The sequence below is a fragment of the Eptatretus burgeri genome, chromosome 6, assembly GCF_056783735.1.
Source record: "Eptatretus burgeri isolate ZD-2024b chromosome 6, Ebu_testis_v1, whole genome shotgun sequence".
Classification (NCBI taxonomy): Eukaryota; Metazoa; Chordata; class Myxini; order Myxiniformes; family Myxinidae; genus Eptatretus; species Eptatretus burgeri.
This window is the reverse complement of record NC_140966.1, coordinates 50,450,152-50,477,084: the sequence shown is the minus strand read 5'-3', so window position 1 is coordinate 50,477,084 and position 26,933 is coordinate 50,450,152. Positions and strand designations below refer to the sequence as shown.

At 45.5% G+C, this 26,933-nt stretch overlaps 1 protein-coding gene across 3 annotated transcripts in view; it reads left to right on the top strand.

Annotated features, from left to right (window-relative positions):
- Window positions 1-15,412, top strand: part of LOC147024757 (E3 ubiquitin-protein ligase RNF130-like) — a 64,485-nt gene extending 49,073 nt beyond the window's left edge. For all 3 annotated transcript variants that reach the window (XM_085884997.1, XM_085884996.1, XM_085884995.1), the window contains exon 8: window positions 14,823-15,412. In XM_085884997.1, the coding sequence (XP_085741123.1) occupies window positions 14,823-15,008 (186 nt within the window). In that variant the 3' untranslated portion in view covers window positions 15,009-15,412. The remainder of the gene's footprint in view (window positions 1-14,822) is intronic.
- The last annotated feature ends 11,521 nt before the right edge of the window (window positions 15,413-26,933 follow it).

Below are 26,933 nucleotides of genomic sequence, written 5' to 3'. Positions count from 1 at the left end.
GAATACCAGATTGTATCAAAAGCACGAGACATGTCCAGAGAGACGGCCCTGATCTCATGTCTGATATTGAGAGCCTTCATCCATTGTTTGGCGAGTAGAAGCAACATGTCCAAGGTTGATTGACCTCGTCTGGATCCAAATTGGTGATCAGAGATGAGGTTGTTGGAGAAAAGGAAGGATTTCATATCAACTGTGATGATGGATTCCACGATTGCAAGTAAATTTAAAGGTCTGAAGTTAACGGGGTCAGTTTTTGCACCTTTTCTGTGGAGTGCAGTGATGTTGGCCGATTCCAAGCATATGGAAAGTGAACAAGTGCAAATGGCAACATGAAAATAACCCAAGCCGGAATATTTGGGGCTTGTTGCTGCACAGGTTAAAAATTATATTTACGATTAATCATGGTTGGGGGGAGGGGGAGTGTGAGGGAGGTGTTGGGAGTGGGAGTTGGGTGGGATGTGAGTGCCATTATAAATACTTTTTTTGCTTGGTTCCGGGCCGCAAGAGAAATTAGATTCGATTGTTGAATCTATTGGTGAAAGGAGAAGCGTCCATTTATGTGCGTGTCGATGCATGTTATAACCTTGGTGGCCGCAAGCAATTTGTAGGAACAGGAAATAATAGAAACCCAACTCCACGGATATTTCTCATATTCCTATATTCTCGTATGCAGTGTGTTTGTCGACTATTGTGAGTGTGCGTTGTGTTCGCAGACGACTGTAAATGTGCGGTGTGTTCGTAGACTGTTGTAAATGTGCAGTGTGTTCGTAGACTGTTGCAAATGTGCGGTGTGTTCGTAGACTGTTGTAAATGTGCAGTGTGTTCGCAGACTACTGTAAATGTGCGGTGTGTTCGTAGACTGTTGTAAGTGTGTGGTGTGTTCTTCGACTATTGTAAGTGTGCGGTGTGTTCGTAGACTGTTGTAAATGTGCGGTGTGTTCGAAGACTATTGTAAGTGTGCGGTGTGTTCGTAGACTGTTGTAAATGTGCGGTGTGTTCGAAGACTATTGTAAGTGTGCGGTGTGTTCGCAGACAACTGTAAATGTGCGGTGTGTTCGTAGACTGTTGTAAATGTGCGGTGTGTTCGAAGACTATTGTAAGTGTGCGTTGTGTTTGAAGACTATTGTAAGTGTGCTGTGTGTTCGAAGATGACTTTAAATGTGCGGTGTGTTCATAGACGATTGTAAGTGTGTGGTATGTTCGTAGACTATTGTAAGTGTGCGGTGTGTTCGAAGATTACTTGAAATGTGCGGTGTGTTCAAAGACGACTAAGTGTGCAGTGTGTTCGTAGACACTTGTAAGTGTGCGTTGTGTTCGGAGACGACTGTAATGCGGTATGTTCGACTACTGTACGTGTGCGTGTGTTCGTCGATTACTGTGAGTGTGCGGTGTGTTCGTAGACAACTGTGAGTGTGCGTAGACAACTGTGAGTGCGTAGACAACTGTAAGTGTGCGGTGTGTTCGTAGATTACTGTAAGTGTGCGGTGTGTTCGAAGACTATTGTAAGTGTGCAGTGTGTTCGTAGACTATTGTAAGTGTGCAGTGTGTTCTCAGACGACTGGAAGCGTGCGGTGTGTTTGTCGACCACTGGAAGTGTGCGGAGTGTTCGCAGACTATTGTAAGTGTGTGGTGTGTTCGGAGACTACTGTAAGTGTGCGGTGTGTTCGTAGACTCTTGTAAGTGCGTGGTGTGTTTGCAGACCACTGGAAGTGTGCGGTGTATTTGTAGACCATTATAAGTGTGCGGTGTGTGTTGTAGACCACTGTACGTGTGCGGTGTGTTCGTAGACTATTGTAAGTGTGCGGTGTGTTCGTAGACTCTTGTAAGTGCGTGGTGTGTTCGCAGACCACTGGAAGTGTGCGGTGTATTTGTAGACCATTATAAGTGTGCGGTGTGTGTTGTAGACCACTGTACGTGTGCGGTGTGTTCATGGACTACTGCAAGTGTGTGGTGTGTTCGTAGACTCATGCAAGTGTGCGGTGTGTTCGAAGACTCCTGCAAGTGTGTGGTGTGTTCGAAGACTCCTGCAAGTGTGTGGTGTGTTTGAAGACTCCTGTAAGTGTGCGGTGTATTTGTAGACAACTGGAAGTGTGCGGTGTGTTCGTAGACGACGAAGTGTGCGGTGTGTTCGTAGACGACTGTAAGTGTGCGTTGTGTTCGTCGATGACTGAAAGTGTGCGGGTGTTCGTAGACGACTGGAAATGTGTGTTGTGTTCGCACACGACTAAGTGTGCATTGTGTTCGCAGACGACTAAGTGTGCATTGTGTTCGTAGACGACTGAAAGTGTGCGGTGTGTTCTTCGACAACTGTAAATGTGCGGTGTGTTTGTCGACTCCTGTACGTGTGAGGTGTTCATAGACCACTGAGTATTCGGTGTGTTCGTAGACTATAAGTCTGCGGTGTGTTCTTAGACTATTATAAGTGTGCGGTGTGTTCGCAGACTACTGGAAGTGTGCTGTGTGTTCGTCGACTCCTGTAAGTGTGCGGTGTGTTCGTCGACTCCTGTAAGTGTGCGGTGTGTTTGCAGACTATTGGAAGGGTGCAGTGTGTTTGTTCACGATTGTGAGTGTGCGGTGTGTTCGTCGAATACTGTAAGTGTGCGGTGTGTTTGTAGACCACTGTAAGTGTACGGTGTGTTCGTAGACAATTGTAAGTGTGCGGTGTGTTCGTAGACTATTGTGAGTGTGCGGTGTGTTCGCAGACTACTGGAAGTGTGCGGTGTGTTTGTAGACGACTGAAAGTGTGCGTTGTGTTCGTAGACGACTGTAAGTGTGCAGTGTGTTTGTAGACTGCTGTACGTGTGAGGTGTGTTTGTAGACTGCTGTACGTGTGAGGTGTGTTTGTTGACAACTGAAAGTGTGCGGTGTGTTCAGAGACCACTGAGTATTCGGTGTGTTCGTGGACTATAAGTGTGCAGTGTGTTCTTAGACTTATAAGTGTGCGGTGTGTTTGCAGACGACTGGAAGTGTGCGGTGTGTTTGTAGACTACTGTACGTGTGAGGTGTGTTTGTTGACTACTGGAAGTGTGTGGTGTGTTCGCAGACGACTGTGAGTGTGCGTTGTGTTCGTCGACTATTGTAAGTGTGCGGTGTGTTCGTAGACTACTGGTAGTGTGCGGTGTGTTTGTCGACAATTGTAAGTGTGCGGTGCGTTCGTAGACAATTGTCAGTGTGCGGTGCGTTCGTAGACTATTGTAAGTGTGCGGTGTGTTAGTAGACTACTGTACGTGTGAGGTGTGTTTGTTGACTACTGGAAGTGTGCGTTGTGTTCGTAGACGACTGTAAGTGTGCGGTGTGTTCGTAGACTACTGTAAATGTGCGGTGTGTTCGTAGACTACTGGAAGTGTGCGTTGTGTTCGTAGACGACTGAAAGTGTGCGGTGTGTTCGTAGACTACTGTAAATGTGCGGTGTGTTCGTAGACTACTGTACGTGTGCGGTGTGTTCGTAGACGACTGTAAGTGTGCGGTGTGTTCGTAGACTACTGTAAATGTGCGGTGTGTTCGTAGACTACTGTACGTGTGCGGTGTGTTCGGAGACTGCTGTTCGTGTGCGGTGTGTTCGTAGACGACTGTCAGTGTGGAGGTGTTCGTAGATGACTGGAAGTGTGCGGGGTGTTCATAGACTACTGTTCATGTGCGGTGTGTTCGTAGAGTACTGTGAGTGTGCGGTGTGTTCGTAGACTACTGGAAGTGTGCCGTGTGTTTGTTAGACGACTGTAAGTGTGAGGTGTGTTTGTAGACTGCTGTACGTGTGAGGTGTGTTTGTTGACAACTGAAAGTGTGCGGTGTGTTCAGAGACCACTGAGTATTCGGTGCGTTCGTGAACTATAAGTGTGCGGTGTGTTCTTAGACTTATAAGTGTGTGGTGTGTTTGCAGACGACTGGAAGTGTGCGGTGTGTTTGTAGACTACTGTACGTGTGAGGTGTGTTTGTTGACTACTGGAAGTGTGCAGTGTGTTTGTAGACCACTGGAAGTGTGTGGTGTGTTCGTAGACTATTATAAGTGTGTGGTGTGTTCGCAGACGACTGTGAGTGTGCGTTGTGTTCGTCGACTATTGTAAGTGTGCGTTGTGTTCGTAGACTACTGGAAGTGTGGGGTGTGTTTGTCGACAATTGTAAGTGTGTGGTGTGTTCGTAGACAATTGTCAGTGTGCGGTGTGTTCGTAGACTATTGTAAGTGTGCGGTGTGTTAGGAGACTACTGTACGTGTGAGGTGTGTTTGTTGACTACTGGAAGTGTGCGTTGTGTTCGTAGACGACTGTAAGTGTGCGGTGTGTTCGTAGACGACTGTAAGTGTGCGGTGTGTTCGTAGACGACTAAGTGTGCGGTGTGTTCGCAGACGACTGTAAGTGTGCGGTGTGTTTGTAGGCTACTGTACGTGTGAGGTGTGTTTGTTGACTACTGGAAGTGTGCGGTGTGTTTGTAGACCACTGGAAGTGTGCTGTGTGTTCGTAGACTATTATAAGTGTGTGGTGTGTTCGCAGAGTACTGTACGTGTGCGGTGTGTTCGTTGTCTACTGTAAGTGTGCGGTGTGTTCGTTGTCTACTGTAAGTGTGCGGTGTGTTCGTAGACTACTGTAAGTGTGCGGTGTGTTCGAAGATTACTGTAAGTGTGCGGTGTGTTCGTAGACTACTGTAAGTGTGCGGTGTGTTCGAAGATTACTGTAAGTGTGCGGTGTGTTCGTAGACTATTATAAGTGTGCGTTGTGCTCGCAGACTACTGTAAGTGTGCGGTGTGTTCGAAGACGATTGTAAGTGTGCGGTGTGTTCGAAGACGATTGTAAGTGTGCTGTGTGTTCGAAGATGACTTTAAGTGTGCTGTGTGTTCGAAGATGACTTTAAATGTGCGGTGTGTTCATAGACGATTGTAAGTGTGCGGTGTGTTCAAAGACGACTGTAAGTGTGCAGTGTGTTCGTAGACACTTGTAAGTGTGCGTTGTGTTCGGAGACGACTGTAAGTGTGCGGTATGTTCTACTACTGTACGTGTGCGTGTGTTCGTCGATTACTGTGAGTGTGCGGTGTGTTCGTAGACAACTGTGAGTGTGCGTATACAACTGTAAGTGTGCGGTGTGTTCCTAGATTACTGTAAGTGTACGGTGTGTTCGAAGACTATTGTAAGTGTGCAGTGTGTTCGTAGACTATTGTAAGTGTGCAGTGTGTTCTCAGACGACTGGAAGTGTGCGGTGTGTTTGTCGACCACTGGAAGTGTGCGGAGTGTTCGCAGACTATTGTAAGTGTGTGGTGTGTTCGGAGACTACTGTAAGTGTGCGGTGTGTTCATAGACTCTTGTAAGTGCGTGGTGTGTTCGCAGACCACTGGAAGTGTGCGGTGTATTTGTAGACCATTATAATTGTGTGGTGTGTGTTGTAGACCACTGTACGTGTGCAGTGTGTTCGTAGACTATTGTAAGTGTGCGGTGTGTTCGTAGACTCTTGTAAGTGCGTGGTGTGTTCGCAGACCACTGGAAGTGTGCGGTGTATTTGTAGACCATTATAAGTGTGCGGTGTGTTGTAGACCACTGTACGTGTGCGGTGTGTTCATGGACTACTGCAAGTGTGTGGTGTGTTCGTAGACTCATGCAAGTGTGCGGTGTGTTCGAAGACTCCTGCAAGTGTGTGGTGTGTTTGAAGACTCCTGCAAGTGTGTGGTGTGTTTGAAGACTCCTGTAAGTGTGCGGTGTATTTGTAGACAACTGGAAGTGTGCGGTGTGTTCGAAGACTCCTGCAAGTGTGTGGTGTGTTTGAAGACTCCTGTAAGTGTGCGGTGTATTTGTAGACAACTGGAAGTGTGCGGTGTGTTCGTAGACGACGAAGTGTGCGGTGTGTTCGTAGACGACTGTAAGTGTGCGTTGTGTTCGTCGATGACTGAAAGTGTGCGGGTGTTCGTAGACAACTGTAAATGTGCGGTGTGTTTGTCGACTCCTGTACGTGTGAGGTGTTCATAGACCACTGAGTATTCGGTGTGTTCGTAGACTATAAGTCTGCGGTGTGTTCTTAGACTATTATAAGTGTGCGGTGTGTTCTTAGACTATTATAAGTGTGCGGTGTGTTCACAGACTACTGGAAGTGTGCGGTGTGTTCGTCGACTCCTATAAGTGTGCGTTGTGTTCGTAGATGACTAAGATGCGGTGTGTTCGCAGACGACTGTAATTGTGCGGTGTGTTCGCAGACGACTGTAAGTGTGCGGTGTGTTCGCAGACGACAAAGTGTGCGGTGTGTTTGTAGACTACTGTATGTGTGAGGTGTGTTCATAGACCACTGAGTATTAGGTGTGTTCGTGGACCATAAGTGTGCGGTGTGTTCTTAGACTATTATAAGTGTGCGGTGTGCTCGCATGCTACTGGAAGTGTGCGGGGTGTTCGTCGACTCCTGTAAGTGCGCAGTGTGTTCGGAGACTACTGGAAATGTGTGGTGTGTTCGAAGACTCCTGTAAGTGTGCAGTGTGTTCGTTGACGATTGTGAGTGTGCGGTGTGTTCGTGGACTACTGTAAGTGTGCGGTGTGTTTGGAGACCACTGAAAGTGTGCGGTGTGTTCGTAGACAATTGAAAGTGTGGGGTGTGTTCGTAGACTATTGTAAGTGTGCGGTGTGTTCGTCGACTATTATAAGTGTGTGGGGTGTTCATCGACTATTGTGAGTGTGCGGTGTGTTCGTAGACGACTGGAAGTGTGCGGTGTGTTTGTCGACAATTGTAAGTGTGCGGTGTGTCCGAAAACTATTGTGAGTGTGCGGTGTGTTTGTAGACTACTGTAAGTGTGAGGTGTGTTCGTAGACTACTGTACGTGTGTGGTGTGTTCGTTGACTATTGTCAGTGTGCGGTGTGTTCGAAGACTATTGTAGGTGTGCGGTGTGTTCGTAGACAACTGTAAGTGTGCGGTGTGTTCGGAGACTACTATAAGTGTGCGGTATGTTCGTAGATTACTTTAAGTGTGCGGTGTGTTCGTAGACTATTGTAAGTGTGCGGTGTGTTCCTAGACTCTTGTGAATGTGCGGTGTGTTCGTAGTCTATTTATTTTAAGTGTGCGTTGTGTTCGTAGACAAATGTAAGTGTGCGGTGTGTTCGGAGACTACTGTAAGTATGCGGTGTGTTCGTAGACGACTGTAAATGTGCGGTGTGTTTGTAGACTACTGTACGTGTGCGGTGTGTTCGGAGACTGCTGTTCGTGTGCAGTGTGTTCGTAGACGACTGTCAGTGTGGGGTGTGTTCGTAGACGACAGGAAGTGTGCGGGTTGTTCATAGACTACTGTTCATGTGCGGTGTGTTCGTAGAGTACTGTGAGTGTGCGGTGTGTTCGTAGACTACTGGAAGTGTGCCGTGTGTTCGTAGACTATTGTCAGTGTGCGGTGTGTTCGTAGACCATTGCAAGTGAGCGGTCTGCTCGTAGACAATTGCAAATGTGCGGTGTGTTCCGAGACTCTTGAAAGTGTGCGGTGTGTTCGGAGTCTATTTTAAGTGTGCGTTGTGTTCGGTGACGACTGCAAGTGTGCGGTGTGTTCGGAGACTACTGTAAATGTATGGTGTGTTTGTGGACTACTGCACGTGTGCGGGGTGTTCGTAGACTAATGTGAGTGTGCGGTGTGTTCGTAGACTACTGTGAGTGTGCGGTGTGTTTGTAGACTACTGTAAGTGTGCGGTGTGTTCGTAGACTCATGCAAGTGTGCGGTGTGTTCGAAGACTCCTGCAAGTGTGTGGTGTGTTTGAAGACTCCTGTAAGTGTGCGGTGTATTTGTAGACAACTGGAAGTGTGCGGTGTGTTCGTAGACGACGAAGTGTGCGTTGTGTTCGTCGATGACTGAAAGTGTGCGGGTGTTCGTAGACGACTAAGTGTGCGTTGTGTTCGTCGATGACTGAAAGTGTGCGGGTGTTCGTAGACGACTGGAAATGTGTGTTGCGTTCGCAGACGACTAAGTGTGCATTGTGTTCGCAGACGACTGAAAGTGTGCGGTATGTTCGACTACTGTACGTGTGCGTGTGTTCGTCGATTACTGTGAGTGTGCGGTGTGTTCGTAGACAACTGTGAGTGTGCGGTGTGTTCGTAGACTATTGTTAGTGTGCGGTGTGTTCGTAGAATACTGTAAGTGTGCGGTGTGTTCGAAGACTATTGTAAGTGTGCAGTGTGTTCGTAGACTATTGTAAGTGTGCAGTGTGTTCTCAGACGACTGGAAGTGTGCGGTGTATTTGTCGACCACTGGAAGTGTGCGGAGTGTTCGCAGACTATTGTAAGTGTGCGGAGTGTTCGCAGACTACTGTAAGTGTGTGGTGTGTTCGCAGACCACTGGAAGTGTGCGGTGTATTTGTAGACCATTATAAGTGTGCGGTGTGTGTTGTAGACCACTGTACGTGTGCGGTGTGTTCGTAGACTCTTGTAAGTGCATGGTGTGTTCGCAGACCACTGGAAGTGTGCGGTGTATTTGTGGACCCTTATAAGTGTGCGGTGTGTGTTGTAGACCACTGTACGTGTGCGGTGTGTTCGTAGACTATTGCAAGTGTGCAGTGTGTTCGCAGACTATTATAAGTGTGCGTTGTGTTCGTCGACGACGAAGTGTGCGGTGTGTTCGTAGACGACTGTAAATGTGCAGTGTGTTTGTAGACTATTGTTCGTGTGCATTGTTTTCGCAGACAACTGAAAGTGTGCGGTGTGTTCGTTGACTATTGTGAGTGTGCGGTGTGTTCGAAGACAACTGTAAGTGTGCGGTGTGTTCTTAGACTATTGAAATTGTGCAGTGTGTTCATAGACAATTGAGAGTGTGCGTTGTGTTGTAGACCACTGTACGTGTGCGGTGTGTTCGTAGACTATTGTAAGTGTGCGGTGTGTTCGTAGACTCTTGTAAGTGCGTGGTGTGTTCGCAGACCACTGGAAGTGTGCGGTGTATTTGTAGACCATTATAAGTGTGCGGTGTGTGTTGTAGACCACTGTACGTGTGCGGTGTGTTCGTAGACTATTGTAAGTGTGCGTTGTGTTCTTCAACGACGAAGTGTGCGGTGTGTTCGTAGACGACTGTAAGCATGCGGTGTGTTCGTCGACTGCTGTAAATGTGCAGTGTGTTTGTAGACGACTGTAAATGTGCAGTGTGTTTATAGACTATTGTTCGTGTGCATTGTGTTCGCAGACAACTGAAAGTGTGCGGTGTGTTCGTTGACTATTGTGAGTGTGCAGTGTGTTCGTAGACAATTGAGAGTGTGCGGTGTGTTGTAAGATTACTGGAAGTTTGCGGTGTGTTTGTAGACTACTGTACGTGTGCGGTGTGTTGGCAGACTACTGTAAGTGTGCGGTGTGTTCGAAGACGACTGTAAGTGTGCGGTGTGTTCGGAGACTACTGTAAGTGTGCCGTGTGTTCGTAGACTCTTGTAAGTGCGTGGTGTGTTCACAGACCACTGGAAGTGTGCGGTGTATTTACAGACCATTATAAGTGTGTGGTGTGTTTGTAGACCACTGTACGTGTGCGGTGTGTTCGTAGACTATTGTAAGTGTGTGGTGTGTTCGTAGACGACTGTAAGTGTGTGGTGTGTTCGTAGACGACTGTAAGTGTGTGGTGTGTTCGTAGACGACTGTAAGTGTGCGGTGTGTTCGAAGACTACTGTAAGTGTGCGGTGTGTTCGGAGACTACTGTAAGTTTGCGGTGTGTTCGTAGACTCTTGTAAGTGCGTGGTGTGTTCGCAGACCACTGGAAGTGTGCGGTGTATTTGTAGACCATTATAAATGTGCGGTGTGTTTGTCGACCACTGGAAGTGTGTGGTGTGTTCGTAGACGATTATAAGTCTGCCGTGTGTTGGCAGACTACTGTACGTGTGCGGTGTGTTCGTAGACCAATGTGAGCGTGCGGTGTGTTCGTAGACTACTGCGAGGGTGCAGTATGTTCGTAGACTGTTGCGAGTGTGCGGTGTGTTGGTAGACTGTTGTGAGTGTGCGGTGTGTTGGTAGACTGTTGTGAGTGTGCGGTGTGTTGGTAGATTGTTGTGAGTGTGCGATGTGTTGGTAGACTGTTGTGAGTGTGCGGTGTGTTGGTAGACTGTTGTGAGTGTGCGGTGTGTTGGTAGACTGTTGTGAGTGTGCGGTGTGTTGGTAGACTGTTGTGAGTGTGCGGTGTGTTGGTAGACTGTTGTGAGTGTGCGGTGTGTTGGTAGACTGTTGTGAGTGTGCGGTGTGTTGGTAGACTGTTGTGAGTGTGCGGTGTGTTGGTAGACTGTTGTGAGTGTGCGGTGTGTTGGTAGACTGTTGTGAGTGTGCGGTGTGTTGGTAGACTGTTGTGAGTGTGCGGTATGTTGGTAGACTGTTTTGAGTGTGCGGTGTGTTCGTAGACTGTTGTGAGTGTGCGGTGTGTTCGTAGACTGTTGTGAGTGTGCGGTGTGTTCGTAGACTGAGTGTGCGGTGTGTTCGTAGACTGAGTGTGCGGTGTGTTCGTAGACTGTTGTGAGTGTGCGGTGTGTTCGTAGACTGTTGTGAGTGTGCGGTGTGTTCGTAGACTGTTGTGAGTGTGCGGTGTGTTCGTAGACTGTTGTGAGTGTGCGGTGTGTTCGTAGACTGTTGTGAGTGTGCGGTGTGTTCGTAGACTGTTGTGAGTGTGCGGTGTGTTCGTAGACTGTTGTGAGTGTGCGGTGTGTTCGTAGACTGTTGTGAGTGTGCGGTGTGTTCGTAGACTGTTGTGAGTGTGCGGTGTGTTCGTAGACTGTTTTGAGTGTGCGGTGTGTTCGTAGACTGTTTTGAGTGTGCGGTGTGTTCGTAGACTGTTTTGATTGTGCGGTGTGTTCGTAGACTGTTTTGAGTGTGCGGTGTGTTCGTAGACTGTATAGAGTGTGCGGTGTGTTCGTAGACTGTTGTGAGTGTGCGGTGTGTTCGTAGACTGAGTGTGCGGTGTGTTCGTAGACTGTTGTGAGTGTGCGGTGTGTTCGTAGACTGAGTGTGCGGTGTGTTCGTAGACTGTTGTGAGTGTGCGGTGTGTTCGTCGACTATTGTGAGTGTGCGGTGTGTTTGTCGACTATTGTGAGTGTGCGGTGTGTTCGTCGACTCCTGCGAGTGTGCGGTGTGTTCGTCGACTCCTGCGAGTGTGCGGTGTGTTCGTCGACTACTGTTCGTGTGCGGTGTGTTCTTAGACTGCTATAAATGTGCGGTGTACACGTCGACTCTTGTAAGGTGTACTGTGTATATGTAGACTGTTGTGTGTTTTCGGTGTACACTTGGACTCGAGTGTGGGCACAATCCATTTCATAAACAACAAACCTTTGTGTGATTACACAACATTGACTGGCATGTCCTTTGCAAGTTGAATATTGCATATTACTGGCTGATTTATTTCTACTGTTTGGCTGTTTTCAGTCATATTTACCTTCAAAATGTCAACTATAAATGTTTTTTTTTCAGTTTAATTGTTCAAATAAGAACAAACAAATTTTTGCCATTTTGTGAATGAAAATACTACGATGACATCAGTCGACATTTTTCAAAGTTGCTCGTTTGTTTTCAGGAAGGTGTGCAGTGCTATCATGGACTGCAATGTAAATGTACAGTACTTTCAAAGTCAATATCTGAGGTTCTCAAACTGTGGTCTGCAGACTCTCACTGGTCCATAAACTTCATTCAGATGGCCTGCGGAAAGATTGCAGAACAGTCGAGAATGTCTGTACTCGTCCCTGCACTTTTTTTTTCTGACAACAGAGATCAAGCAAGGCCTTTTTGATGATTATGCTGGCACTCTAGAAAAATAATGTTTAATTTTTCTTTATATTTAATCGAGAAGTGAAATGTGTTTTTGTTTTGGTTTTTTTATATATATTCTGACCATATTCTTGTTCAAGCGGTCATCTCTCGACATTATTAGAGAACCAGCTCAGCACCGACGAGTCTGGCATTTCACTCAGGCCAACTGGCAGGGACTTCAAGCAGCCATCAAACTTATAGACTGGTCTCCCATTTCTACTCTTTCCAACATCAACTCATCCTGGGAATTCTTTCAAGGAAACTTGCTCACCCTCATGCACAGATTTATCCCATCTCAGTTGTCCTACCCTTCCTCCCACCCATGGTACACTGAAGCTTGTGGTGAGGCAGTCGTCTTAAAACAACTTGCCTTCGCCTCATGGAAGGCAAATCCAACTGAAGGCAATCTCAGTTCCTTCCACAAAGCTCGGAACAAGTGTGTGTCAACCCTCAGGAGAGCGAGGAAACAACATCTTTCTAATCTCAAGTCTGAACTCTCAAGCCTGTCTCCCTCCTCCAAATCCTGGGTCGTCTAGTTAAGTCTGTTTCTGGTGTACGTTCCCCTTCCGTCCCTTCCCTTACCTCAAATGGCTGCACAGCCAACACTGCACGCAAAAAGGCTGAAAGTCTAAACTCTGTGTTTGTGTCTAAACCTTGTGTCCCAAACCCATCGCTTTCTGTACCCACCTTACCCAGTCGCACCCAGCTGTTCCTCAACTCTTTGTGCTTTTCTCCAGATAAGGTGGAGAGCTTGCTGTCAAGCCTCAACCGATTCTGCAACCGGTCAAAAGAGCATCAGCCCACGTATCCTAAAATCATGCTCCTCTGCTCTTGCTCACCTTCTCTCTGTTCTGTTCACCCTCTCATTTTCTAAAGGTCATCTACCATCTCCTTGGAAGTCGGAAAACATCACTGCCCTGCATAAAAAGGTGCAAAAACAGCTCCCTGCAACTACAGACCAATCAGCCTGCTCCCACTCATCAGCAAGGACATGGAATCCATCATCGCTTTTGACATTAAATCCTTCCTCTTCTCCAATGACTTGATTTCTGATCATCAATTTGGATTCAGCCCAGGTCACTCTACCCTGGAAATGCTGCTTCTGCTCTCCAAACAACGGATGGAAATACTCAATGCCAGACATGAAATCACAGCCATCTCCCGAGACGTATTGCGTGCTTTCGATGCGGTCTGACATCCCACCCTGCTCACTAAACTCTCTCTTGATGGTATCCAAGACAATCTCCTCTCACGGCTCATGGACTTCGTCTCCTGTCGCAGTCAACGCGTGGCTCTTTATGGCTCTCTCTCATTTCTTTCCATCCCGGCTGAAGTTCCTCAAGGCAGTGTTCTGCGCCCTGTGCTTTTTTTTGGTTTTTATCAATGATCTCTCCAAATCTGGAACACCCTCTTTATCTCTTTGCTTTTGACTCCACCTTCTGCCATACCATCTCTCATCCCTCTGATCGGCAGGCAGTAGCTTCTTCACTTTCTGCAGATCTGGATAAAATCACAGGTTGGTCAAACACTTGGAACATGTCTTTCAATCATGACAAATCTCACACTCTCACTATGTCTCTCCGAAAGGACCACCGTCTGGAACCCACCCACCCCCCCCCCCACCCTCCATCTACTTTCTCAACAAACCCCTTGAAGAAGTCCTTTCATTCAAGCTATTGAGCCTCACTATCTGCCATGATATTTCCTGGGAAAGCCACATTTCCAAACTGGCCGCAAAAGCCAGTTGCCGACTGGAAATCCTCCGTCGTGCAAAGTGCTTCCTTGGCACACCTGAGCTCCTCACCACATACAAAGCTTTCATCCACAGTCTGATGGAGTACTGCTCTCCCCTCTGGCTTGCTGCTCCCACCTTACACCTAGCTCGGCTTCATCCTGTGGCAACCAAGGCATTTAAGATTATTGGTGTCTCCTGCAATGAAGCTGTCATTGCGTCTCTCATTCTCTCACCGCAGCCAGGTCGGTGATCTTTTTGTCTTCTACCGTCCTCTCTGGCCTTGCCTCGCCTCCCCCCCCCCCGCTCTGTCCCCCCACCCCACCACCCATATTTTCAGAGCGCTCAAGGTCCGCCAAAAACCCCTTTCTGGTGAAACTGCCAAAATCAAGAATCACTGCTCACCTTCACTCTTCCATTCCTTTTTTTTCCCACCTCAAGAACAAACTTCAACATCCTCTTCAATCCCACTCTTCCCTCCAGGTCTTCAAAACAGCTGTTCACCACCATTTCTTATCTTCCTCCATCCAAAACAATGATCTTTTTCTACCCTCGTTAATCCACCCCAAACCCACCTCCTTCATATTCCCTGCTTTCCTTCCTGAAAGTCCCTGTGGTGTCTATCTTGTATACCCCGTGTTCCCTGCCCCATCCCTCTCCCTTCCACAGATCTCCTCATGTCTCTGTTCCACGCTTTTTTGTGCTTCCCTCTCCAGCCCTCGTCTCCTGCTCCCTTTGTTATACGTTCTGTGTTTTAGCTCTTATACGAGCCTCGACATTGTACACAAAAAACCACCCTACTGTAGTACAAACATAGTTTTAATTGGTCACATTTTACAGCTGTGTTTGCATGGTTTACAATGGATGCAATTCAGCTAACCTGTTTTTCATTGAACATGAAAGTGCTGACTGTACCAAGCCACTGATATTAAAATATGAGTTGTGTGCTTTGACTTGTAGAATAAAAAAATTTAAATCACAAACTGGTTTGTAGAGACAATCAGCATTTTTCAAGTGGTCCTTGTTTAAAAAACGCACTGGTCTATGTCATAATCTGTACATTGGCCAGCCTGTTATTACGATTATCCAAGCAGTCACATTGCTGAATATCTATTCAAAGTTTTCCTTCCAGCAATCATTCCAGCCAGTTCAAGGGCAGTTCAAATGTGGAATAAGTACTCTGATCTTTGGGTCATGACCTATTTTTGTGATGACAATTAATGCGTTTGATATTGCCACACTATAGACCTACTTAATCCACCCCAAACCCACCTCCTTCATATTCCCTGCTTTCCTTCCTGAAAGTGCATAATGTTTCCTGAAAATGCATAATGTTTCCAATGAAACAGAATTCATTGTACAAAGCATTCTAGACTTGCACCTCTTACTCTGCAGGATGATTTGAAACCATTGGAGGAGAGCAATAATCCAAGCTCGGTGAGAAGCGATCGCATGACGAGTATGGAGTCACACAACCCACCAGCTGCAGAAACTGGCCAATCTGAAAGCATGCAAGACAGAATTCCAGAAGTGGCCATTCCCTATGTTCTTCCAAGCAATCTCACGACCATTGATTTGTAGGCCTTTGCTGACAAGGACCGTTTGCCATCATTTGACACCAGCATTGTGAGGAAGGACGGATTATATTGATCTTTTGCTTGGTTTCTTGTGTACACATCTTTCTCGACATCTTATTAATCTGAAAACCTAATATATCACCCTAACCCCCCCCCCCCCACAAAAATACAATGTGGAGAGTATTGCAAAACTGTATTCGATCAAACGTCAGGACTGAGGTTTGTGGGGTTTTTCTTTGTTAAATATGAAAAATTTATTTTCCTGTTTTTTTGTTTTTAATGGATTGATGATAGTGTATTTCTAATTGCAAATCTGCTTTCTTCTAAACCTCATTTACATCTGATTTATGTGAAAACTTGCTTAAACTGAAATTATTCTTGCACTTTAAATAAACTTTGACTTTTTTACTTTTCCCTCTCCTTTGTTTTGATGTGAATGTTTAATTCCATTTTGCAAATCGTAATAATTACCTCGACAACCAAATGTGGACAGAAGTTGTGTATTCACCGCTGTTTGCTTGTTTGTTTCTTTGTGAGCACGATATTTCATAACATTGCGGACAGGTTATGACAAAACCAGGTGGACGAATTGGTTGGGTGACGAGAACAAGCCTATTCGATTTTGGCTCAGGTCCACATCCAGATCCTGCCTATCTGTGGGATACAAAACAAACTGTTCAGCCTGGCTGAGGTATGGGTTCTACCGAGTGTCCTAGTTTATTGCTTGTAATTAAATTTCTGCTCTTGTTCAGACGAATGGATACTCCTTTAGTGAAAATTTTATATTCAAAGAAACCCCATTTGTATCTGGCTTCTGTATCCAGGTTACAGCTGCATCATTGTATCTCTATCTGAGGAAAAGTCCCACCCAACCTGTACGATTCTCTCTCTGAATTTATGAAATCTCACTGGGTAGCTGTAGCTCATGCAGGCTGCAAAGATAGAGTTCATAGAACATTATACCACTTGCAGTGTTTAAGTATATTCTTAAATTTTCATGATATTGATTTTATAGATTATTGAAAAAAAAAAAAAGATCTGAAAGTTTAGTGCTATTGAAGCAATCTTGTATACCAACCAACCTTATACAACACCTTACTTAACACATCCAAGTACTGCAAAACTAGAGATTTTTGGAAGTATTCAGGTGTCAATTTGTGTTGCCGTGTTCAAGTGTACAATACCGTTACGGTGCCGGAGGTCGGCCGTGAGCCGACCGCTCTGACGGAGCCGCAAGTCGAGTCGGCCCGACCGATCGCCCGGAATATAGATCGCCGCCCGGATAAGTCCGAAGCAGATGGGTCCTTGTGCAAGAACCGAAATACGCCAATGGGCAGAACACGTGGGGTAGGGTCGATTGCCAACTTCAATTTACCTAAATACCCACGTGATCCAACTACCGGGGTATTCCACCCTCGACGGAACTCGTACGAAACAAGCTGGTTAAGCGAGCCTGTCCCGTGCACGATTCCGAGCGGCTTAATCGCCGAGAACCGTGGGTCTGAATGTCCCCCTCTTACGGCAAAACCAACGGCTTTCCAACTACCAACACCCGAAATGCTCAGTCAATGAAGGAATCGATGTGACGAGCTGAAAACATTTAACAATTGGAGTATTTATTAATAATAATGAGGAACTAGGGAAGCACGTAAGAGCAGAACTATACTGACTATACGAAATGCAATCATTTACAGCACACAGAGCACTAAACAGATTCTTATTAGACGGACACACGTACACATGTACACAAGAAATGGTGACTGATGCCTTTACTAAGGACTCCAACTCTGAGGACAGATGAGCTGAAACCCAGAACCTATCTCAAACCTCTCCACCTCGTGTGGTCTTCAAGCTGTTCAGACCCGGGCTCCAGCGAGAGCGAGCTGGATCCAATCGCCGTGAGCCACGATCCGTGCCGAGCTCCAGCGAATCCTCTCGCGCTTCCGAACACGTGCTGGTGAGACGAGGCTCCGATCCTTCCCGTCGATGCGTCGCTATCTCGAAGAACCACCTCCAAGATGAGGCCAATGAGTTGCACCAAGCCGGGAACCAAGCGGAGAACAAAGAGCTCCACGAACCAAGAAGAGCCAGCCGAGCAACCAGCTCATCTCTCTTCCGATGAACAAAGCCTCTCACAACACGAACCAAGAACTCCGAGCCGAGCAACCAGCTCAACTCTCTTCCGATGAACAAAGCCTCTCACAACACGAACCAAGAACTCCGAGCCGAGCAACCCAGCTCAACTCTCTTCCGATGAACAAAGCCTCTCAACACGAACCAATAACTCCGAGCCGAGCAACCAGCTCAACTCTCTTCCGATGAACAAAGCAGACTCTCTTCGACGAACCAAGCCAGAGCCCAAAAAGCGAACCGAGCCAAGCAGAACCCAAAGGTCTGCTGAAAAGCCAAGCCGAAGCAAAAAGCCTCCACCTCGCCAAGCAGAACCGAAGCTCACTGAACCAAAAGTCTCAACCCTCGCCAAACAGAATAGACGGGTCAATATACAACCAGATCAGCCATACCCCCAAAAAATTGCAAATTTTTGTTTTATTGCATTTCCTTATATTTTAAGACTTACTTAGGAACATATCAAAAGTTGGACAGAAATGGACCATGGGAAAGTAAAAAATTTTGACATGATAAAAATGTCACAAAACCATGCACGATTCACTACGTCGAAAACGAACCACGATGCAGATTATTCCATAGTATGTTTCCTCCTAATATATATCTTACATAAATATCTTGGTTTCAGGAGCAGAGAAAGCTCTGATGGCATTCAATGTATATGGCCAATGTAAATTGACTGCATGCTTCTAAAAGATCTCATTTTTGTATTTTCAGAGATAGAAAATGAACTCTTTATATGGTAAAGAGACCTGCCCTTTATGCCAAAGGGGATTGGACTGTGAGGAAACAGTATTAGTTCGTGAGAAAGGAGCAGAAGGCATCAACCGTGCAAGTGCCGAAAGGGGTGTCGACATCAGAATTCTAGCTGGTACCAGTGTTCACAAATCATGCCGAGTGAATCACATAAACAAAAAGGACATTGCTTTAACCAAGAAGGATCATGCGGAATCAGGTCCATCAGTCAAGAGGAGTGCTCGCATTTCCCTGGGACCATATGACAGTAAAACAAACACATTGCCTTTTCTGCGGCACTGAAGTTAAGGAAGAGGACCCAAAGCGAGGCCATGCAGAAACAGCCAGTTTTGGCTACGTGAAGACTGACGCATTTGTTAAAACTATATCAGTTCATTGCAAAACAAGGAGCGATGAATGGGCCATTGCTGTTCAAGGCCACATTGAATATTTTGAGGGTGATCTCCATGCAGCTGACTGTGTGTACCACAAGTCCTGCAACATTAATTTTCGCACAATGCGAGACATTCCACAACGGTTCAAGCCGACTGAGTCAAACAAGAGACGAAAAATGGGAAGGCCTAATGACAGTGACCAGAATGAGGCTTTCGATAAGGTGTGCTCTTTTCTTGAAGACAATGATGAGGAACAGTTAACAATTACAGACCTCGTGGCTAGAATGGAACAATACCTGGGCGATAGTGAATCCAATGCATATGGGAACCAATACATGAAGGAACAGCTTAAGAAACGATATGGTGAATCTATATTCATGGCAGAGGGTAGAGGCTTAAAAGACATTGTGACATTCAGAGAAAAAACGTCCCAGATCCTCCGTGACCACGACAATGCACCACGAGAAGATGATGAAGAAGCACAAAAACGTGCAATTCTTCAGACTGCTGCAAAACTAATAAAAAGTGACATAAAAACAACAGTTGCACCACATGGGGATACATACCCAACTACTGTAGACCTAAGCCTTACTGCTGCATTGGGGTATGTCCCAGCTAGCCTGCGATTCTTGCTGCAGCATCTTTTGGTCGGGAAAGATACATCTAGGGAGGTTGCTGGTATTGGACAAGCAGTCATCCAAGCAGTGCGTCCAAGGGCTGTAATCGCACCATTGCAGCTTGGTCTTGCAGTGCAAATGCATCACTTGTATGGGTCTCGTTTCTTGATAGATAGTCTATCAACCTTTGGCTTTTCCTCATCTTACTCCGAAGTGCAACGGTTTGAAGTAAATGCAGCCTCTTCTCTTGCTCCGGATGTGTTTGGAGGTGACATCGACATTCTTGATACATCCTTGTTATTTGCTGGAGACAATGTGGACCACAACATCATAACGTCGGATGGAAAGGGTACCTTTCATGGGATGGGCATGATAGCAGCTATTACACCAGGGCGGCAATCTAGCCACATCATATCTAGAAAGAAAATGTCTGACAGGAAGCTCGTCGAACTGACGAAGATCAATATAATAGATTACCGCTATGCAGAGCACATCAACCGCAACCTCAAATTTCAGCCCCTCCCTTTGTTATCAATTTGTGATCGCACAATTGACATATTATGGGAGATGTCATTTTGCTTCGAAAAGAGTGCACCAAATTGGCAAGGCATGATGCACTTTCCGCATGAGGAGTGTGATCACCCAGGGAAAGCCTCAATACAGTTTCTCCCAATGATTGATATGAACCCAGCTGACAAAACCTGCATCTTGTCAACTCTTGATTACCTGAGCAAACTTGCATCAAAACACAACATTGCCAGCAATCATCACATTTGACAAACCGCTGTTTTGGAAGGCCTCTGAGATAGTGAATGCTCTTCCTGCTGATAACCCAATCCATAATGCAGTGCTACTGCTTGGGAGCTTCCACACATTAATGAATTTGTTGGGTGCCATTGGAAGTTTGATGGATGAAAGTGGACTGAAAGAGATCCTGGAAACAGTGTATGGTCAAAATGCTGTTGTGCACATGCTGAGTGGGAAGGCGGTGCAACGTGCTTTTCGTGGCCATTTGCTTGTGGATCAGTGTCTTACACGTCAGGTTGTTGGCAAGATTGTGGAAGTTGACCCTGGGTTTCAAGAACAAGTGGCAGAACTGGAGCGACTGTACATTTCCCTGGAGACTGTCGAAAGTGACACTATAGAGTCTGTGTTGCAATCAGAGTGCATTCATTTCATTGACAATAGATTGAATCAGGAAAGGAATAAACTTGCAAAGGACTCGAAAACCAGTGCACTTTGGATCAACTACCAGCGTATGTTGGGAATTGCAAGGGCACTTGTGGCAGCTGATCGGACGGGGTCCTGGGAGATGCATCTCCAAGCCATATCAGCTTGCTTGCCGATATTTGCAGCTGCTGGCCATCCCAATTACCTGAAGTCAGCTCGACTCTATCTCGAGAAGATGCTTGCGTTAGAGGATGACAACCCTGAGGTTCATCAGAAGTTCCAATCTGGTTATCATGTAATCCGGCGCAGTGACCAATACTGGGCTGGCCTAGGCTCTGATCTTGTGATAGAACAGACGTTAATGCGCTCACTGAAAAGCCAAGGGGGGCTGACTCGAGGAAGTGGGATGTCAGAGCACCAGAGAGCAGTTTGGACTCTATCTTCAACCATATCGTCCTCCTACAACCTTGCAATGCAAGAACTGACCTCGAGTAGCTACTCAACAAGTGAACAACATAAGGAGTTGACAACATTCAGGGTGAGTCGAGATGAAGCTGATCGTGGCAAAGTTGCCGAAAAGCTGGACAGCTTCACACCATTTTCTGATGACAAGTCATTGCGCAATATCATCACAGGGGTTACTGCAAATGAGGATGTCAATGTTCATGACCTATTCAAAGTAGGTAGTGGCATTGTCAAGAAGATGGATGATCACCCAGCTTACTCCTATTCACACAAAAGGAGTTCTAAAGTCAAGACACTTGCATCCAGCAGGGCAGTCAAAGTTGCTGAGGACCGCACAATAGATCCAGCGTTACTATTCCAGAGGTTCTTAGTCGTGTCACAGACGGGAGATCTCCAGATAGGTGAAGTGATGAAATATGAACTCTGCCCATACCCAATGTCTCGTTTTGAGGCAAAAAACATCCTGCGCCAGCCAGATAAACCACAGTTGGCGGAGGCAATAAGGAATTATGCTACAACCAAATCTGACAATGCTGTCAACCAGACAGTTCCAGGAACAGATCACTATGTTCTTGACGGGGGATCACTTATTCACCGCTTAAAGTGGACAGAGGGATTCACCTACAGTTCCATTGCAGATGAATATGCCTTATTTACAGTCAGACACTATGGCAAAGCTACTGTTGTGTTTGATGGTTATGAGGCTGGGCCAAGCACAAAGGACTGTTCTCATCAACGTCGGAATAGAAACAAAATGCCACCAAGGTTAACATTACGGAGTCAACAAAATTTGTTGGGAAAAAGGAGGACTTTCTGTCGAATGAGTCAAACAAGCAGGCAATGATACTGTTGATTATAGAGGTGTTGCGCAAGGAAGGCTGTGAGGTGATCCAAGCAGAGGGAGATGCTGATGTTGAGATTGCAAAAGCGGCTTCCAGATCTACAACCCTCATTGGAGAAGATACAGATCTCCTTCTCCTCCTGCTCTTCTATATGGTGGAGACAAACTGCATTGAACTCTATTTCCGTTCTGACAAGGCAAAATCAAATGTCTACAATATCAAAGTCCTTCAGCAGATACTTGGAAATGCAGCCTGCAGAGATATATTGTTCCTTCATGCATTAACTGGCTGTGACGCAACGTCTCGTGTCTTTGGGATTGGAAAGAAGTCAGGGTTTCAAAAAATCATCACGAAAGAAAAGGAACTGATGGACAGCTCAAAGGTGTTCTGTAAACCACAGCAGAGTCAGGATGTTATTGAAACTGCAGGCTGCAGAGCAATGGTGGCATTGTTTAAAGCAAATCAGAACGACTCATTGGCATCGATCAGATACAACATTCTCTGCCAAAAGGTTGCAAGGGCGAAGGCATTTGTCACTGCTGAAAGACTGTCCCCGACATCCGCTGCCTGCAAGTTTCATTCTCTGCGGACCTATTACCAGGTAATGGAATGGATGGGCCTTTGTTGTGGAATGGAGCCAACGGAGTGGGGATGGAAGGTAGAAGGAGGAAAAGTTGTTCCAGTGATGACAGACAAAAGCCCTGCTCCAGACATACTACTTCAGATGATTCACTGCAACTGTTCAGGGGGTGCAAAACACTAAGGTGTTCATGTAGGAAGCATGGATTAGAATGCACCAGTGCATGTGGACATTGCCAGGACAGCAACTGTGACAATATGAGTGTTGAACCAGAGATAGAGGAGGAGGAGGAGGAGGACGATGAAACTGGAATCTAAGACTAGAAGGCATATGGTACTTCCACATGTGTCAAAATTGTCCAATTTTTTATATGTTGCTTTCCATGTCATAGACTGGCAGAAACAATCAAAGAACATATATTTGTGCAAATATTTACTTTAAATTGCGAATGGTCTCAGGATTAGCACTGCATAAACTACCAGCAACGATCATAATACAAATATTGGTGCAAAATTAACTTTAAATTGTTCGTGGTCTGATGATTATCAGTCAATTTTTTGACGTTTTATCTGCCGGCAGCCATCTTGTTTTCTGACGTCACTGAGGGACTTTCCCATACGTCAAAATTGTCCATCTTTTAATATGTTGTCTTCCACATCATAAACTACTGGAAATAAGCATAAAACAAAAATTTGCAATTTTTTGGGGGTCAGGCAGTATATTGACCCGTCGAGAACCAAAAGGCCTGCTAAAAGCCAAGCCAAAGCAAAAAGCCTTCAAAAATCTTCGACCCTTACCCAAGCCAAGCAGAACCCGACGGCCTACTGAACCACCAAAGCAAAAAGCCTTCAAAAAGCTTCGACCCTTACCCAAGCCAAGCAGAACCCGACGGCCTACTGAACCACCAAAGCAGAAAGCCTTCAAAAAGCCTCCTCCCTAACCCGAGCCAAGCCGAAGCTCACTCAGCCAAAAGTCTCAACCCTCGCCAAGCAGACCCCAAAGGCCTGCTAAAAGCCAAGCCGAAGCAAAAAGCTTACTAAAAGCTTCAACCCTAACCCAAGCCAAGCAGAACCCGAAGGCCTACTGAACAAAAACACGAACCAACTCAGGATCTCTTCCTTATTCTTATCGGCCCCCTCCCCCACTCCCGGCGTGACTCATGCCCTCGTGCTCCATCCCCCGCATCACGATCAAACACGTTACATTCGTGGTTTGTGTCCTTTGACGTGGGAGGGTGTTGTTTACGTCCCGTGATTCAGGATGGGAGGGCTCTTCCTCCTCTTCGCAGAAGAGGGGGAGGGGCGTCTCCATTGACCTGGACACGTCAGCAAATGACGAGGGTGGCCGTGCAACTTCTACAGAAGTGTGCCGCCGAGTTGAGGCGTATGTCCCTATGAGGATTTGATGGGATAACGTAGCATAATGGGATATAATAACATAGATAAAATATTATGATCACTCCCTAACTATTAAATTGAATCGCAGCACATTTAATCGATTTCTGCCCATTAAACAATGGAAGGTGAGCTATCTCGGGAACAAGCACTTATCGACATAACTGACTAAAGGAACCTGAATGTTGTCTGCAATTGAATTCCCAAATTCGTAACAATACAATGTAAGTAGAGGTTAAAAAGGCCTATAAATCAGGTTTTACCGCCATTTCACCCAGTGTCGACATCACGATCAAACACGTTACATTCGTGGTTTGTGTCCTTTGACGTCCTTATAAACAGTAAGTTTCCTGTTTGGAATGAATTTCAATTTTGTTTAACTGACAGAGTTGAAAAAAAAATTAAAAAATCTCATTTTTCTCTGCGCATGTGCAATCGGGACGAATTTAGGCAAAGTACTGTTCAACGGCAGGTTTGTCTTCCGATTCAATTTAAATAGGGTTCTCGATCATAAACTGACAGATGGATGGACGGATATGAACCAATTGCTTCGCCCTGCTTTTCACTTTGCATACATTGGGTAATTATCCTATATGAAACCAAGGTGTTCATTATGTGATGAGTAAGCTATTTTGACAATGGATGGAATCAACAATGTTGATGTTCACCATGGGAAGTAATTTTAACTGTGGAAAAGAATTAACAGAATTAACATGGTATGCCAACCACTGTGGGAAGCAAGAAGAAACCGACATCTCAAGCATCAGACTTATTGGAGCAAAATAATGTGTTAACCCTCTATCTTTAAGGATCATCATCGGTAGCCCTAGGCTTCCTCGTTGGTAGCTCACAGCCCCAAGGAAGCCGGCCACCCCAACAGGCTTTCGCTCGAGATAGAGTAGAAAAGGGAGTGTTTTCCTAGGGGCATGCGTGGGGTTAAGGAGGGTGTGGCCAGCTTTCCTCAACTGATTATATTGTCAACAGCACCACCTTTGTTGCATACAGTTCCTGCTGAAACATGTTCAGGCTGCAACATTTTATATATAGCCTTCACAAGGTATCAGTGTGGTGTAAATGTGTGTTAAAACGATTTACCATACATTCCCATAAACATATCACAGACTATGTCTGTTTTTGCCACCGCTCGGCTTGTTAATATCGTAACTGACACACGGTATTCCCAAGCACATCGCCCAACTCACTCAGGTGTTCCCCCTGAGCACGTAACATGGAAAATAGGCACGAGACGCAGTTCATCGGTATTCAGCAGCAATTGGGTTTCGGATCAGGTACCAGTTTAAAGAGAATCCTGGACAGCCTGGATCATTTTCAAACTCATGGGCACATTCCATTATTTTTATATATTTATACATTGTCGAGGCTCGTGGAAGAGCTAGTACACTGAATGGATCAGGATGTAACAGATAAACGGAGGACACAAAGCACATCTATGGAGAAGGAAACTTCAAGGAGGAAAAAAACTGGAAAATTAGGAGGGATTGCGGTGGGGTTAACGAGGGTAACAAAGGCTTTAGAGAAGTCAGTAGCCACCAAAACTGAAGCATGTTGAAGTTTATCAATTCCCTTAGCAAAACAAACCAAAAAAAAAGTGTGCTGGTGAGATTCATGAGGTGGTGTGTGGTTAAAAAGTGGTAACAGAAGCTTTTCCAATTGTATGGGGCAACCCATATGGTTGTTCAGAACTAGTGCAATGAAACCTCCTTAATGCCATCGTTGAAGCGGTGGTGCAAGATGCAAGTTTATCCAGATTCAGTTCAAATTCCTCCATGTTCTCCAAAATATTCTTCACAATGTTAAAAGGCTGTGTTCTTCCCGATAAAAGAAAGAAAGAGAACAGTTCCTCTCATGGGCATCTCGAGGGGGGGAGGGGCAAGGGTCAATGTGGGTTGCTGCTTGAGGGCCTGGGGTCTGTTGAGGGGCCCGAGCATCTCCTGTAACTAATTTTTAATACAAATTACAGTTAAGAGAGAAAGGATGGGGGTGGGGGCCCGAAGGTTGTTTGCCTCGGAACCCATGCTGGCTCTTGATGCCCCTGGTTCCTCGACTTCAAAACATGCCACACCTCAATCCAAAGTTGCACAACATCTCCAATTTGTCATCACATCATCTACCTTTCTGTTTTTGATTTATTTGAACATCTTCTGAAAGCAGTTTAGTTGTGCTGCTGAATGTCACAAAGCCCAGCTTTAATTCCAACAAGTTTGAACAATTTGCTTTCTTTCCTTGTCAGGATAATTTCTAGTCCATTCCAGGCAAAACAAACAAGACAAAATCTCCTTCAGAGAAGTTTCTTTTTGTGTGCGAGAAGTCAGCAGATTTTAAAATTGTTCAGTCATAAGTTGAGACACTGGAAGACATTGCTTCAGGCCTGAACTCTCCTTTTAAAGAAATGTTTTTTAAAGAAATAGAGCAATTTCCGATTTCAACAACTCAGATAAAATACAATATCTGATGAAATTCGTGCTTTCCTTCCTGACTTTTGTGTGCCAATATCAAGTGCATCTTCACAACATGCGACTTGTAGACATGTCCTGCACACAAAACAAAATGATTTTCCATCCCTTTCAATAACACAAACCTCATGCTACCAACCTGTTTATACATTCCACTTTCCTTCAGAGCAGGCGAGTACCAGAATTTTCGCTTTTTGATGTCCCATCACCAACATTTTCATTATTCTGCTCCTGCACTTTGCATCCTTGGAGACCTTTCCCAAATAACCTGACAAAGAAAAAAAAAAAACAAACACAATGAGTCATGTGAAACTATGTTGGCTACAACTACATATTGGTGGAGCACCATGACATTCTGATCATATAAATAGAGGATGTTCATTTTGAAAAATGAAAATGTACAAAACAGCATTCGTGTTATGGATTCATAATAATAATAATAATAATAATAATAATAATAACTTGAAGGGCACACGATAGAGCACATACCTCTGCCACGTAATGCCTCATCCACGAGAACATATCAGGCCCAATACATTTTTGAAATATCATGCGATCCAGGACTATATCGTTTTTGGCCCTATTTCTCAAAGGTGAAAAATCACTTTGACAATTTAATAATTCTCGTATCCAGATCTGGATTCGGATCTTCACCAAACTCAAATCAAGTCTTCCTTGTATACACCCAACCTGTCCACCAAGTTTCGTCCAAATCCGTCCACAACTTTTTGAGATATCGTGCTATATATCATTTTTAGCCCCATCTCTCAATGGTGAAGAACCACTTAAAAATTCTAATAGTCGGATCCGTATCTGGATGTTCACCAAAATCTAATCGATTCGTCCTCGTCACACACCGAACCTGTCCACAATTTTTTGAGATATCCTGTACACAAACAGAGATAAGCAGACAGAAAGGGGTGAAAACAGAACCTCCTTCACCTTCAGTGGCGGAGGTAATAATAAATGTTATCCTTAGAAGATAAAAATTAGAAGTTGCTTTTTCTAAAACAGTTATTGTCACGCTTCTCACTTTGCTCATCAGTCCGAACTGCTCGCCCTATTCTGTCAGCTCTTACAAAAAATATGTACTGCACATATTGGCATACATTTCTCCAAATGTAGTCGTT